A 13139-nucleotide genomic window follows, 5' to 3' on the forward strand; every position below is an offset into this window, starting at 1 on the left:
GAGAGAGAGAGATTGTCTGTCCGGGCTGCTCTCTAAAGCGAGGGAAGGTTTAGGTGCCAACGAGAGCTGCTGAGGTGCTACATCACCAGAGTCAGAGGTGAGTCGCCTGCTTCTCATGGCTGACACCGAGGGGGCGCGATCTGATCTGAAACACTCTGAACCTTTGGGCGTTTGAACGTTTGAGTCGGAGCTGCTTGTTTGGCCAAAGCGAGTTTGAAGCTTGAACCGGACTTCCCCCCGAGGCCTCACATGCTGCTCCACAGGATTAGTGGAAAAAGATGGATGGGCACCTATAACAATGTTGACTTGTGCTTTGTGACGTGATAACAAACCTGTGGGAGGCAGAGGGAGAGAGAGAGAGAGAGAGAGAGAGAGAGCGAGAGAGAGAGAGAGAGTGTGTTTGCCAACATGTCATCCCTCATTGCGTTGCCCAGTGGGTTCGTGGCAGCTCACATTTTCAGGTCAGTCCTAATGGCATCACTGTCATCCGGCCCCTCTGTTACATCACGGCGCCCCTGCCCACGTCCCAACGCTCCCAGGACGTCCCGCGGGGACCCGTCAGTGCAAACGTGCGAGCGCTCCGCAAACACCTCCGCTCTCCATCTCCATGGACGCTCCATAGAAGGAGGCGAAACGCGTCGCTCCTGATAAACGCGCGCATCCCTCAGTGAGCGCGTGTGGTAAACCCGCAGCTGCAGGACCTTGTATGGGGCTGCGTCTGCACATCTGCTGCTCGGCCGAGGGGGCGATGTGTGTGTGTGTGTGTGTGTGTGTGTGTGTGTGTGTGTGTGTGTGTGTGTGTGTGTGTGTGTGTGTGTGTGTGTGCGTGCTTGTGTTTGTGTGTGTGTGTGTGTGTGTGTGTGTGTGCGTGTGTGTGTGTGTGTGTGTGTGCGTGTGTGTGTGTGTGTGTGTGTGTGTGTGTGTGTGTGTGTGTGTGTGTGTGTGTGTGTGTGTGTGTGTGTGTGTGTGGGGGAGATGGGCCTCGCTGGACGCCTGACGTCCCACATAGCTGCGCAGTGACTCAGCCTCTGCTGCTCAGGAGGAAGTTCCCGTCTGCTGATTTCTGCCCCCTTTCTGCCAAATGTGCTCGTAAAGTTCCCTCCTCGCTTTTTTAGGGCAGACCTCGGTTTTATGATGCTCTTACGTAATGGCAGTAACACTGCGATAACGCCGTCTGTCACGTTGTTCCCAGTTAACAGGCTGGAAGTCGTTGCCTCGTTATTAGCATTTCCGTGTTGGAAAACTGCATTTCAGACGGAACCTCAAGCAAATACTGACGTTCTATTTTGGCTGGTCTCTTTTTTATGTGTGGAGTAAATGATTAACTCTGTTTCTTCTCACCGCCCTGTTACAACAACACATCACACTCAAGCTCGCACGCCATCTATTTGCTGTGAACGGAGGTTGTGTTATTTAATTATTCCATTGTCCACCACCGCTGGCCTCATATGGCTGATTTATGGACGGCTCTGTCCTCCGTCCCACCACAAATCATTACTTTCCCGACGGGGTCAGTGACACTTATTCATTAGTTTATTTGTGGCCTCTTTGACAGGACGGCACCCTGGATGTGGTTGGGAAGGTCACGGCAGGTCAGGGTCTGTTCAATTCGGACCGTCTTCTGTTGCAGGGAGAGGAAAGAGGGAGATGAACGTGTATTAATCTAACTTAATAACTTAACTTATAACTTAATCTGACTAATCTAACTTTATTTTTTATTATATCATCATGATTTTGCGCGTGGAGATGGCAGGGGTGTGGTGAGTTCACTGACCATTCACGAGTCCGGCTCAGCAGCGTTTAGATGTCAGGCCCTGACTCCTCATCCGCTCCCCGTGGACAACGGGAGCCCGCGCGACTCGCGCTTCTTGGAGCGCAACATCTGCTCCTGTGCTTCGAGAGGCCGGATGCGCTTCTGAAGCCACAGTCAGCGATTTCCATACTAAAAATCCCTTGATTCACATTCTGCGCGTCCTCAGTTACCCTGAGCCGAGCCGAAGCGCCCCCTGAGCGCTGAGCTACCAAGCAATGGACATAATAATTGAAGCGTGTTCTTCTTCAGCGTAGTTAAATAAGCTACGAATAGCAGACGGAATGACAACACAACACGTCCTCCTGCTGCAGCTTCAGCTTTTGCGTGAAGCGAGACATCATCTCATCTGTTTTCGTGATACACATGGGCCTTTTTATGGGCCAGAGCTGATCCAGCGGTGATAATGGACCTCTCACCTGGCAGGGGGTCCGCCTTGTAAATACTTGGGCAAGAGCGGAATCACACGGCATTGACGCTAAACCCTCAGCCTCCAGCCCAAAGCTCTGCCTCCGCTGCTAAGCCTGTGCAGTGGTCTGAACGTTTAGAGCAAACCCAGCCGGAGCCAGACTTTTTTGCAGGATATCGACGCTGATTTGACCGTATTAGGCCGGATCGTGTTTGGTGCTGTGCATGCAGCGCTGCAGCGTCTCTGCTTTGGGCCGGGCTCCGTCGAGGAATGAGACAGAGTCGCTGGGATGACACCAGTTTACTCATCAGGACGCTCCCTCCCTGAGCACGGAGCTTCAGCCAGCGGGGGGTCAAGGGTCAGCAGGAAATGATTCATAAATTCTCATGATTTTTCCTGCACATTTGAATTCATTCCCATAAGAGGTTGCAGCAGTGACAGTGATTTCACCCGTCACATGTCTCTGGAGATAAAAAAGTTCAGTTAAAGTCCGTTCCACTGCTCAGCGTGAGGAATCTGTTAATGGATAATCACTCGTGGTAAAAGCTGATGCTGTCATAATGAAGACAGAGGTATTTCGACTCAAACCATGATCCAGGCTCAGCGTAGTTCCCCTTTAAATCTCTATCCATTTAATCAACGCATTCATATTTCAAGTGAATCATTGTTTAAAGTGTAAACATGCTGCTGCCTGAGTAGCAGCGCTGAGAAGAAGCATCTTTGTTTAAGAAAAGAGACGAGCCTGTCCGCAAACAGGATTTGGGCTAAAATGCCAGCGGATTATTCACGCAGTCACCAGTTGTTCACCGGTCGCTGACTCGTTGCGGCTTTGAGGCTCCTGCTTGGCGCAGAAAACGGCGCAAACGCGCTGTGGATGAGATGACGGCGAGCCGTCGTCCGCAAGTGCGGCTCGTTTGCGGCTCGTTTGCGGCGTTGCCCGCACTTAGTCCGATAATCGGGTGGCGACGGGTCATCGTCACAGTCACCCGCTGCCCATAGTGTGTCTGTTGCGTAAGCGCGTTGATTGGGAGCTGATGAGTCAGGCCGAGGGACAAACTGGGACATCGATTGTGTTGCCGCGTGCCTCCTAACCTTGTGTAACACACGCTCACGGAGTCCGACCGCAGTGATTAGAGTCTCTGACGCTCCGCTGGAAAACTCATCAGTTTTCCAGCTCATCAGAGAGAGAGAGAGAGAGAGAGAGAGAGAGAGAGAGAGACGGCCCTGATCGCCGAACTGAACGTTTAACTCTGAACTTCAACAACCGAAACGGAGAGTCGCTTTTTCTGTTTATTATGGGCCGTTTATGGGATGTGCGGAGTGGAATCGTTCCCCCTCGTCTCCTCCGCCTTTGATGTTGAAGCGGGGCCTAATCTGTTTTCACTGATGAAGGAGTCGCTCCCCAACGCCTCAGCTCGAGCTGGAAGCCTGAGAAGTCTCTGTGAGTCACAGCCATTGTTTTGGGGCGTTTTTTTTCCGTAGTAAAGAGGGAGAAATGGGTGACGCCAACTTTCCCTCTTCGGGACTCTGGTGGGATGGGATAATGGAGCCGCTGTCCCACAAGTCAAACGTGGTTCATGACGGAAGCTTTGTTGAATCTCTCTCCGCAGATCCTTTTGATGCTGACGCGCAGGGGCCGTAGCCGAGCACATGCAGTCTCAGGTAAAGTCTTTTCTAAACGACGCTCAATATCCATCATTGTCTTCTTGAACATTAACATTAAGACGTAATATAACCATGAGACCCACGATGCCCAGCAACCACACACAGACAACCAGGGGACCTAGTTCATGTAGAATTCCATTAGAGGAGCCAGACTGGCCATCGTGGGCTGGCTGGGAGGTAAATGCATCACTATGGCAACCACAGGATCCTTCCAGCCCCGCTGGACGTTGAGGCTGACATCAGCGACCCCGTCCCAACCTCTCCTGGCTCGGCACCACCCCCTGGCTGGAGAATAGGAGGCCTGCTGAATAGGGAGTTAATGAGCTCATAATGGTCCTCTCCTGTTTCTGTGCCCCCTCTCTGCAACGTCAATGCGTCCTTTCTCTGGCCGAGGCTAGAAGGATGATAAAGTGGCTGGTCCCACCGGTCCTGCTTTAAATAAATTAGAGGGATTTCATCGAGGGCTCCTCCGCAGAATCCAGTTGTTCTGTGGCGGATAGCCGGGCTGCTATCAACCCATTGTTTACCCAGGGCCGACAGCAGGACGGGACAGGAGCAAAGTTCACGTTGCGTTTGCACTCATTGCCAGTTTCCCATTTCCTCTTTGTCCAGCAACTCGCACAGCCCACCGGCTCCCGCATTATCTTCTCCGGGGAGCCCGGGGCTGCTTCAGGTCAACAGATACTGACCCCGCAGCTCGCCCATGAGGTGGTCATCTCCCCTGGACTCCCCACTCCTCCTCTGAGCCCCTTCGGGTCCGCGAGGCTGCCGTGTGGAGACCTCAAGGTACAGAATGCGCACCAACCTCCTGGACGCTGCGTTAAAAAATGCTGAGGCTGGCTGTGTGAAAAGTAAACAAGGGCGCCCCCTGGTGGAGCAGTAAAGAAATACACGCTAACAGTCCAGCTATGTTTACCTTCCCTTATACTGCATATAAGCTACATCACATCACAGTGGATTATGTATTTATGTAATTTTACCCTCTCCAGGTACCAGAACTTAATGGAAGCGGCCCAGCTACTCTCAGCTTCGGTGCATACTATGGCCCCTCACAGTCAAATGGTAAGAACATGAAAGCCAAAGTCCTGTATCACAGGACCTTAATGTTGCCACCCTTAGAACGGCCTTCATGTGAAACTGTAACGCTTAAAGTAGATGAATTCCGCAGGCGGACTGTCCAACGGGGTCCAGGGATCTGCTTCGTCAGCGCAGGGCTGGGGCCCCACCAGGGAGGAGAGGCTCATCAAGTTCTCAGGCATCGGCCCAGTGGATGAGACGGGGATGCCGATCGCCTCCAGATCAGTAGGGCAAATCTATAAAATGAGCTTCTGCTCACTGCTTCCAACACGAGCGTTCAATCTGAAGAGTCGTGAGCTCTTAAACCTCCGATTCGCCAGGTTTGTTTACCCTCTGCTCCTCCCGCCTCTCCCTCTCTCTTTCTACCAGAGCGTGAATAAGCCCAGAGACTGGTACAAGAGCATGTTCCGACAGATTCACAAGAAGCCAGAGGGTGAGGACATTCCTCCTCCTCCTCCTCCTCCTCCTCCTCCTCTTCTCCTCACACGCTCTGCTCCACAGTGAATTCCTCTCTGTCAGTGTCAGGTATTAAAGAGGAGATACAGAAAACAGATTAGGGCACAGGCAAAATAAGGCACGATGACAGAACCCTGAGGAGGCCCGATGTTAGTTCTGCTTATTACCTCTGACAATAGCCCAAGTCTTAGCTCAGCCCCCGGATCAAGATGAAACAGTTTCTCTAACGTGTTGTGTAACAGCCTGGTGGTTATGGGCACCGTCGCGTCACTGAGGTGATGTTAGTGGATGGTGGGAAAAAGCTCGCAGGCTTTTTGCAGGGGAGGATGAGCTCATGGTTTTGATGTATGTGCTGCATGAACTTGCACTGCGATGCATATAAAAGCGTCTGTGTTGCACTTGTTGACTAGACGCGGAGCCGGAGGAGTCGGAGCGCCGGTCGGTGGAACGTAAGTCGGGCTCCGAACGTCTGCCTGACGCCGCTGGAGGCAGCAGCGAAGCGGACGGGAATCTCTTCAGGCTCACGCCCTACGGAGCTCTACCAGACTGGTGAGTCCGCGCTGGTCTGGGGCCAGTCTAGCACAGATTGGGCTGTTAGAACAGCCTGCGCAGCGATCTGAGTTCATGGCATCAGATAAAGAGAGCGGGTGACGTCCTCCAACGCATTTCAACCAAAACGGGTCGACAGAGGGTGATAAATGACAACAGACACGTTTGGATTTGCTGTTGCAGGCGCTCATGATGAAGCCGTGATTAAGCTGCTGTCCATTGTGTGTGTGTGTGTGTGCGTGTGTGTGCGTGTGCGTGTGTGTGTGCGTGTGCGTGTGTCGGGGTGTTGCGTTTCAGGAGCGAGGACGTGGAGACGCTGTCAGACCCGGGGAAGCTGCACCCTCAGCCCAGGAGCATTTTTGACTTTGAGCCTGGGAGCGGCGCGTCTCCAGAGCGCCGCAGCCAGGTACCGCACGCCGGCGGCGACTCCAGCGCCGGTGACGTGTTGGCGTCGCCTTCTTCAAGCTGCAGATTGCTGGGAATTCTGTTTTCCCGGTGTTAGTCAAGGATGGCTTCGAGGACAGGCACCTTATATTTAAGGATTACGCTCTAAATCCTCCTAGTTCTTCTTCTCACGCGAGATGCTGGATAACTCACGCTTTGCTCCAGACGTTCGCCTCCAGATGTGCTCTCCTTCATTCAGTGTATATTTATTAGTCGATCTGTAAGGACTGTTTAACTCTGAGGCTGTGATTTACCGCCTCGCGCACTCGTCCCCGTTACAATTGACCGGCCAGTCTGTGTGTTTAAACACCTCTGGTGAGTTACAAGCAGTGTCTGTGGAGTCGCTGTTCTCCTGCGACGGCGGAAGCAGAGGAATCCTTGTTTCCACCCCCCGTGGGAGGTGATGTGCCTCGTGATCCGTATTATGGTGTTAACCTCTTACGGCGTTTAATAGCTCACAGCGTGCAGGCTTATTTCATTTCCTCTTCATGACAGCGGCCAATGTTCTGCCCCCCGGACGGCGCCGAGGAGAGCGGCCCGCGGACCGTATCGGGCTGCGCTGCTCCGCGCGCTGACTTTACGAGGGAGATGATTTGGGCGAGACTTTTTTAAGAAAGAAAAATGGATTCCTGCCGGATGAGCCCTTTAAAGCAGGGCTTAATAGAGGGGGCAGCTTAGCTTTAAGGGTTAAATGCAATCCATTCCTTTAAATGAGGTGCCGTCTGTCCATAGGTGATCTCAGACAAGCTGTGATTTGTGTTGAGCAACTGTTTAGAACAACAGCAACAACAGCAAGTTGTTTTTCTGTCCTCAGGCTCGTCTGTCCGTGACAAATCAGCCGGAGAAGCCGAAGTCTCCTTCCATTGAGGTGAGCACCGCACAGCGTAGCGTTTAGAGAAGGACACCATCAGCCGAGACCAGCGTTTTAACTCTGCCCCTCCGACTCCGGGCTCAGGCCAGTCTGGTCTCAGAGCTGAGTCGCTTTGAGGCTGAGCTGGACTCGGAGATCCAGGGCCTGGAACGGAGGCTTTCCCAGAAGCAGCAGCAGCAGCAGCAGCAGCAGCAGCGTCGAGGCCGGGGTGAGGTACTGAGCCCCCGTCCTGACTCTCTCTCTGCCCAAGCGCCCGCTCTCCCGGCTGCGTAGAACCTCACCCTCGCTCCTCCCACGCAGACGCGTGAGATTCTTCTGCTTTGCTACCACGTGCAGCCCCCCCCCACCACCCCCGTCCTGGATGCCTGCCTTGCTCTTGGATTGATCTGCTATGTTAATCACCTGCCTGCCAGACCCCCCCCCCCCCCCCCCCCCCCCCCTTGAACAAACGTAGACCTCCTTGTTTTGAACACTTTCCTCAGAACCTCCGCTCAGCGCGCGCTTGATTCAGGAAACGACCCGATCCTCATGCCGCTCGTGAGCTTGATCAAATCCACCGCCGAACCTTTTCCCTCTGCTCTGATCCCGAGTGGCTGCTGCTTGTAGGACAAGGAGGATAGGACCCAGGGGAGTTCTTGCTCCTCAGGGAGTGGTCAGCACCTCGACTTCGAGCTGTTGTGAGATTTCCTGTCGGCAGCGAGACGCCGAGCGTGCTGCTGGCTACAAACTGTGTTTATGTCACCTTTGCTCGCAGGAGGCCACAAGCAGGGATCCAGTGACGGCTCCTCAGACTGACACCACACACTACAGGTCAGTGACACCATTAAGATATACAAGTAAACACTCAGCAACCTGTAGAGCCTTATTTCCCTACTTTACTCGTGTTTATTTAATTTTTGTAATGTACTTGTTAAACTTATCTATAAAGCTGATTAAAGTAGACTCTTGGTTTTCTGTGCTGTTGTGTCCACAGACACATTTGGCTTTTAAGCTTTGTTAAAAACTACAGTTCATCCACCAACAAGTGGCCAGAATCTTCATGGACAGTGAATATTTGTATATAAAGATAAACTGTGTTGTAGCGCCACAGGCCCCGCCCCCTGCTGCTTAATACCCTTTGATATTTGGGTTCGATTGCTTCATCAGTGGCAGAGCTGTTCGTCGATCAGCTGACTCTCCGCTCGAGAGCTTCACGTACAGCAGCACGCGCGTTTCTCACCAACGCGCTCCTGGAGGATTCTCGCTGTTGTTCGTTAAGATGGACTCGTAGCCGTTAGGAACCGCGTGTGAAAGCAGTCCAGTCTACTCTTTCCTGCTATTGTCCACAAAAAGCTGCTTAGCGACCAGCTGCGAATGCTGAAATATGAAACAATGCTGTCTGGAAATATGCAAATGTGGCCAAGACAGGAAATGTGGTGTTTTGGAATCCAGGACAACGAAACCCTTTGTCATCAATGCAGCTGTAATGATAATTAAAGCGTTGCATTCAGTCCAAATCAGAACCTCACTTCGGTGAGTCACACGGGCCAATCTGCTGGACCGCGCAGCTGTCTGATTACTCGCCTCGTCTCCATCCAGCGCCTAGAACGCATGCAGCTGCAGACAGATGTGCTGCCCCATAAATCTGCACAGACACACACCTGCCACAAGACTCGGTGACAGTGAGACTAACGCACTTTCTTCACTTCCCCGGCAGCTCGTCAGCATCAAAGCAGCCCGTCCTCGGCTCCACCGGCACATCAGCGGCAGCTGCGTCCACATATGGTGAACACACACATACACACACACACACACACACACACACACACACACACACACACACACACACACACACACACACACACTGGCTTGGTTTTAATAATGATTTGGCGATTCCCTCACCGCCTCTATTGTTCGTATCTGGGGTGCGGCTCAGGCCGATTGGAGCAGGGAAAGCGTTTTTCTCACAAGGTGCTCTCTGTGAATGGGTGGGGAGGAAGCGGACAAAAAGTGGGAAGTGCAGCGCGGAAGTACAGTTTAGCTTCGACCAATTGTTTTCCTGGAAATTTAAGATCCTTTTTGAACTCGTGCGCTGCCGTTGCTGAGGCTGTTGTGGGGTTTTCATAGCAACTCCACAAAAAACAGCAGGCCGAACAAACGATGGCATGTATTGGAGCGCACACGTCCGGCATCACTGTGCTTTTACTGCCCCACAGTAGAACGGCTCTCACCTGCACATGACACCATGGAGCCCAAGAGAGAGGAGAAAAGGGTAAGTCTCAATTTAATATATTATGATATATATAATATTTAATATCTAATGAATCCATCACGTTTTCTCATGTGATATTTGCATCACGCCTGTTCTTTCAGAGGAAAGCGGCACGAGCCAAGTTCAGCTTCCAGGCTCAGTCACCAAAGTGAGTTGTGTGAGGTTCATTAAACTGCAGATCTGGACTAAAACAAAGTTTCTAATCTCAACATCGGCTTCGTGGGGTTTCTTCCTTTCTTCAGGGAGCTCACGCTGCAGAAAGGCGACATCGTCTACATCCACCGGCAGGTCGACGCCAACTGGTTCGAAGGAGAGCACCACGGAAGGGCCGGCATCTTCCCCACGTCCTACGTGGAGGTGACTGTCGCTCATTTGACCCTGCTTCCCTGCGAGGCGCTCATTGAGAGCACGTGGTGCTGAGCCGTTTTCTCCGTCCTTCTCAGATTCTGCCTCCGACAGAGAAGCCCACGCCGATAAAGTCTCCGACCCTTCAGGTGCTGGATTACGGGGAGGCCGTTGCTCTGTTTAACTTCAACGCTGACCTGCCTGTTGAGCTTTCTTTTCGCAAGGTCAGTGATTTCTGTGTGTCTATATATTGTAGGACTTATTATTAGTAGTATTAGCACCAATTAGATGAGAGTAGGACCAGATTTGGTTCAGGGAATCAAGCAAATAAGCGTGTTTGCCAACAATTACTATAAAAATTCAGTCAAAATGAAAATATTCTTTAGAGATTTAGGTCCATGGGTCACTTGTTGTACTTTCCTGACTGTAATTTGTCAGGGGAGCATTTCATGAAACCTCATGTCCTTCAGTCTGGCAAATGCTGAAAACATTGTCACCGCAGCCAGAAGCAATTTCCAAACTTCAAATCTCAGATTCCTGTTTGATCATAGATCAAGGAAGAGAAGTGTGTGCGACTGGCGCTGGCTCATAGCTCACGCGCGGACCTGTTCTCTCCCCAGGGCGAGGTGATCAGTATAAGCCGGCGCGTGGACGACAGGTGGCTGGAGGGCCGCATCCCGGGGACCAGTCGCAGCGGCATCTTCCCGGCCACCTACGTGCAGGTCAACAAGATGCCGCGCACCAAGTTCTGCTCGGACGACTACTCCTCGGGGCCCATGTCGCCCGTCTCGCCCGCCTCGCCCGGACCCCAGAGCCCGGGACGCCCGCTGCACTCGCCCCGGCTGCGCTCACCGCTGGCGCCCTTCTCCCCCGCTCCCCTCGGCCCCAGACCCGAGCACTCCCCCCCGCCGAAGTCGCCCTCCCCCGCGCCGCACGGGATCTCGGCTTCCCCGACCCGGACCGGCCGCTGGAACCACTGCGACCCGAGCGGCCCCCCGTCTGACAAACACTGGGCTAGAGCCCCGTCCGCAGCGCACGCGCCCCGGTTCACTGACCCCTCGCAGGTCCGCTCTCACCGCCCGCCCGAGCCTGAGCCACCGCACGTTCACAGCCACGCTGTTGCTATTTATACGTGTGTTGACGGGAGCGCGGCTCATCATTTCTCATTTCATAATGCCTGACATGAGGCTTCTATTTCTCTCAGGCTGCAGTTCCGAACTCCGCGGATCCATTTAATCCACATGTGAGCTACTCGGTGCCAAACAATCCCGGTTCCACGGTGGTGCAACGCCAGCCGTAAGTCCCGAGGCTGTTGAGTCCTGAGGCTTGTTGTTCGCGTTGCTGCAGCGCACGGTTCATTATTCTGCGTTCCCCGTTCCAGATATAAGGCTGTTTACAACTACAAGCCGCAGAATTCTGACGAGCTGGAGCTTAGAGAAGGAGACATTGTGCAAGTGATGGAGAAATGTGATGACGGCTGGTTTGTAGGTAAAGTATTAAGTGATTTATTTTAAAAAGACATTGTTAAGAATGGAAGATTAAGTTTTATGTGTCGCCTTAAGTCGATTACAGTGAAATGGGACGGATGGCAAACAAAGTAAAATATAAGTTTCTCCATTCATGGGTGATTACAAGCTTTCAGAGCTTTGTGCCTTTGCTCAGTTAGCGTTCCCTGGTGTCATGTTTGTACAATGTCGTAGAAAGTCCAAGTGGTTAATTTCATGTATAACTTGATGTGATTTGTCAGTCGTTTAAAATGCATAAAAATATTCTTTGACCAAAACGAAGCATTTTTGCTTTAGTTTCAGCATCAAGCTGTAACGCAGTGCAAGGTCTCCCCCTAGTGGACATTATAAAGCATTACACATGTGACAGGCTCAGTGAACATCCGTTTGTTGTATGTATTTATTTCTGTTTCGTGACCACGGCATGTGCTCTGTTCTCGGCAGGTACGTCAGAACGGACTCATGCTTTTGGGACTTTTCCTGGGAACTATGTGGCACCGGTTTGACTTCACCCTTTCCCGCTTGTCCACACCTATCTGAACTGAACTCGATAGAGCCCAGCTAATCACTCCAATGAAACCCAGCTGATCCAGCTTTGACATCACAACATTTTGTCCCATCACCTGATTTGGTCACACCCGCATGTCAGAACACACACACTTCCCAGAAGTTGGGGCGAAGGCGGGGACATCGTGCAGTTTTCTCACCTCACCTCCCTGCACGAGTGTGTGTGCATGTGTGTGTGTGTGTGTGTGTGTTGCACTGAGACTCGAGAATGTTTTCTCACACTTGAGAGGAATGATGAACGCTGATGATTCTTTTTTAAATGCAACGAATGGACTTTCTAGTTCCACAACTTTTTGCAGCTGCAGGAAGTTTTGCCGTCCGTCCCACTGAGCAGCACTGATAAAGAAGGATGCTGCTTTCAGCCTTTTGCCACCAAATCACAAGCCACTGCGGAGAAATCTGAATGAGCACAGATCAGCATGTTTTGTTGAAATATTAACATTTTTTCAAATATCTCCTTCAGATTTTCTTTCAGATGTCTGATAATTCGTGCGGCAGGTTTGAGGAAACAGCAAGAACACAGACGTGTGCTTAAAGTAAAGAGCAGTCAGGGCTCAGGACTTGAGACGTTTACCAGAAGAGCAACGTTTTTATAGTATTGCATGTGTTGGTTTGTGAAGTACGTTAAACACTGTAGAATGTTTGGCGATGGAGTGGTAAAAAAGGGAGGAAAGCAAAAATAACATGAACTTTTAATTCAGGCCGAGCGTCCACACCAGGTGGTTCACCGACCTGTATGCAAAATTTTGCCATTTGTGCCAAATATAACATTGAATGACATTTATTTTAAATACCAGCTTGCATATTTTCTGCTGCACTATCTGTGATTTACCTCTGTTACCAGTATTCAGAAAACCGCCTACGTTTGTGCCAGCTGATGAGTGTGACTTTTCTAAGATGCATCAGAAATCCTTTTGTGATTTTATACGACATAGTCTTGATTTTCCTGTAAAATTGAAAAATGATTAGTTGTTGACGCAGGAGATGATTGTACAGATTGTAACCATCTATTAAAGTCAAAGTATATAATATATTTGCTTATGAAACAATGTATCTCATGTATGGTACGCGATTTTTAAAAGGCAAGCAATTAAATGTAACAGAGTGAAACACAAAAGAGCTTTTGATCTGATTTGTTTAATGTTAGAACAAGAAACAGTAGGTGTGAAGGTCAGACCTGAATTTTCAAC

General features: G+C 51.2%; 1 protein-coding gene across 7 annotated transcripts; it reads left to right on the forward strand.

The window, feature by feature from the left end:
- The first annotated feature begins 3480 nt into the window (after positions 1 to 3480).
- Positions 3481 to 13066, forward strand: sorbs3 (sorbin and SH3 domain containing 3). Of its 7 annotated transcripts, XM_029161589.3 has the most exons (20): positions 3481 to 3660; positions 3830 to 3881; positions 4497 to 4670; positions 4874 to 4946; positions 5053 to 5186; positions 5331 to 5394; positions 5828 to 5966; positions 6264 to 6372; positions 7225 to 7278; positions 7366 to 7494; positions 8036 to 8091; positions 8978 to 9045; positions 9477 to 9532; positions 9634 to 9680; positions 9775 to 9889; positions 9976 to 10101; positions 10498 to 10941; positions 11082 to 11173; positions 11259 to 11365; positions 11827 to 13066. In XM_029161589.3, exons 2-20 carry the CDS (start codon positions 3870 to 3872, stop codon positions 11886 to 11888), a joined length of 2061 nt encoding a protein of 686 aa, XP_029017422.1. In that variant the 5' UTR covers positions 3481 to 3660; positions 3830 to 3869; the 3' UTR covers positions 11889 to 13066. The 7 variants fall into 7 exon arrangements, with proteins under 7 accessions (XP_029017422.1, XP_029017427.1, XP_029017425.1 ...); XM_029161594.3 differs by lacking the exon at positions 3481 to 3660 and having other exon boundaries at positions 3759 to 3881; positions 10498 to 10599; XM_029161592.3 differs by lacking the exon at positions 3481 to 3660 and having other exon boundaries at positions 3760 to 3881; positions 12413 to 13066.
- Positions 13067 to 13139: the final 73 nt, after the last annotated feature.

This window comes from Betta splendens, chromosome 9 (assembly GCF_900634795.4).
Source record: "Betta splendens chromosome 9, fBetSpl5.4, whole genome shotgun sequence".
NCBI classification, from domain to species: Eukaryota; Metazoa; Chordata; class Actinopteri; order Anabantiformes; family Osphronemidae; genus Betta; species Betta splendens.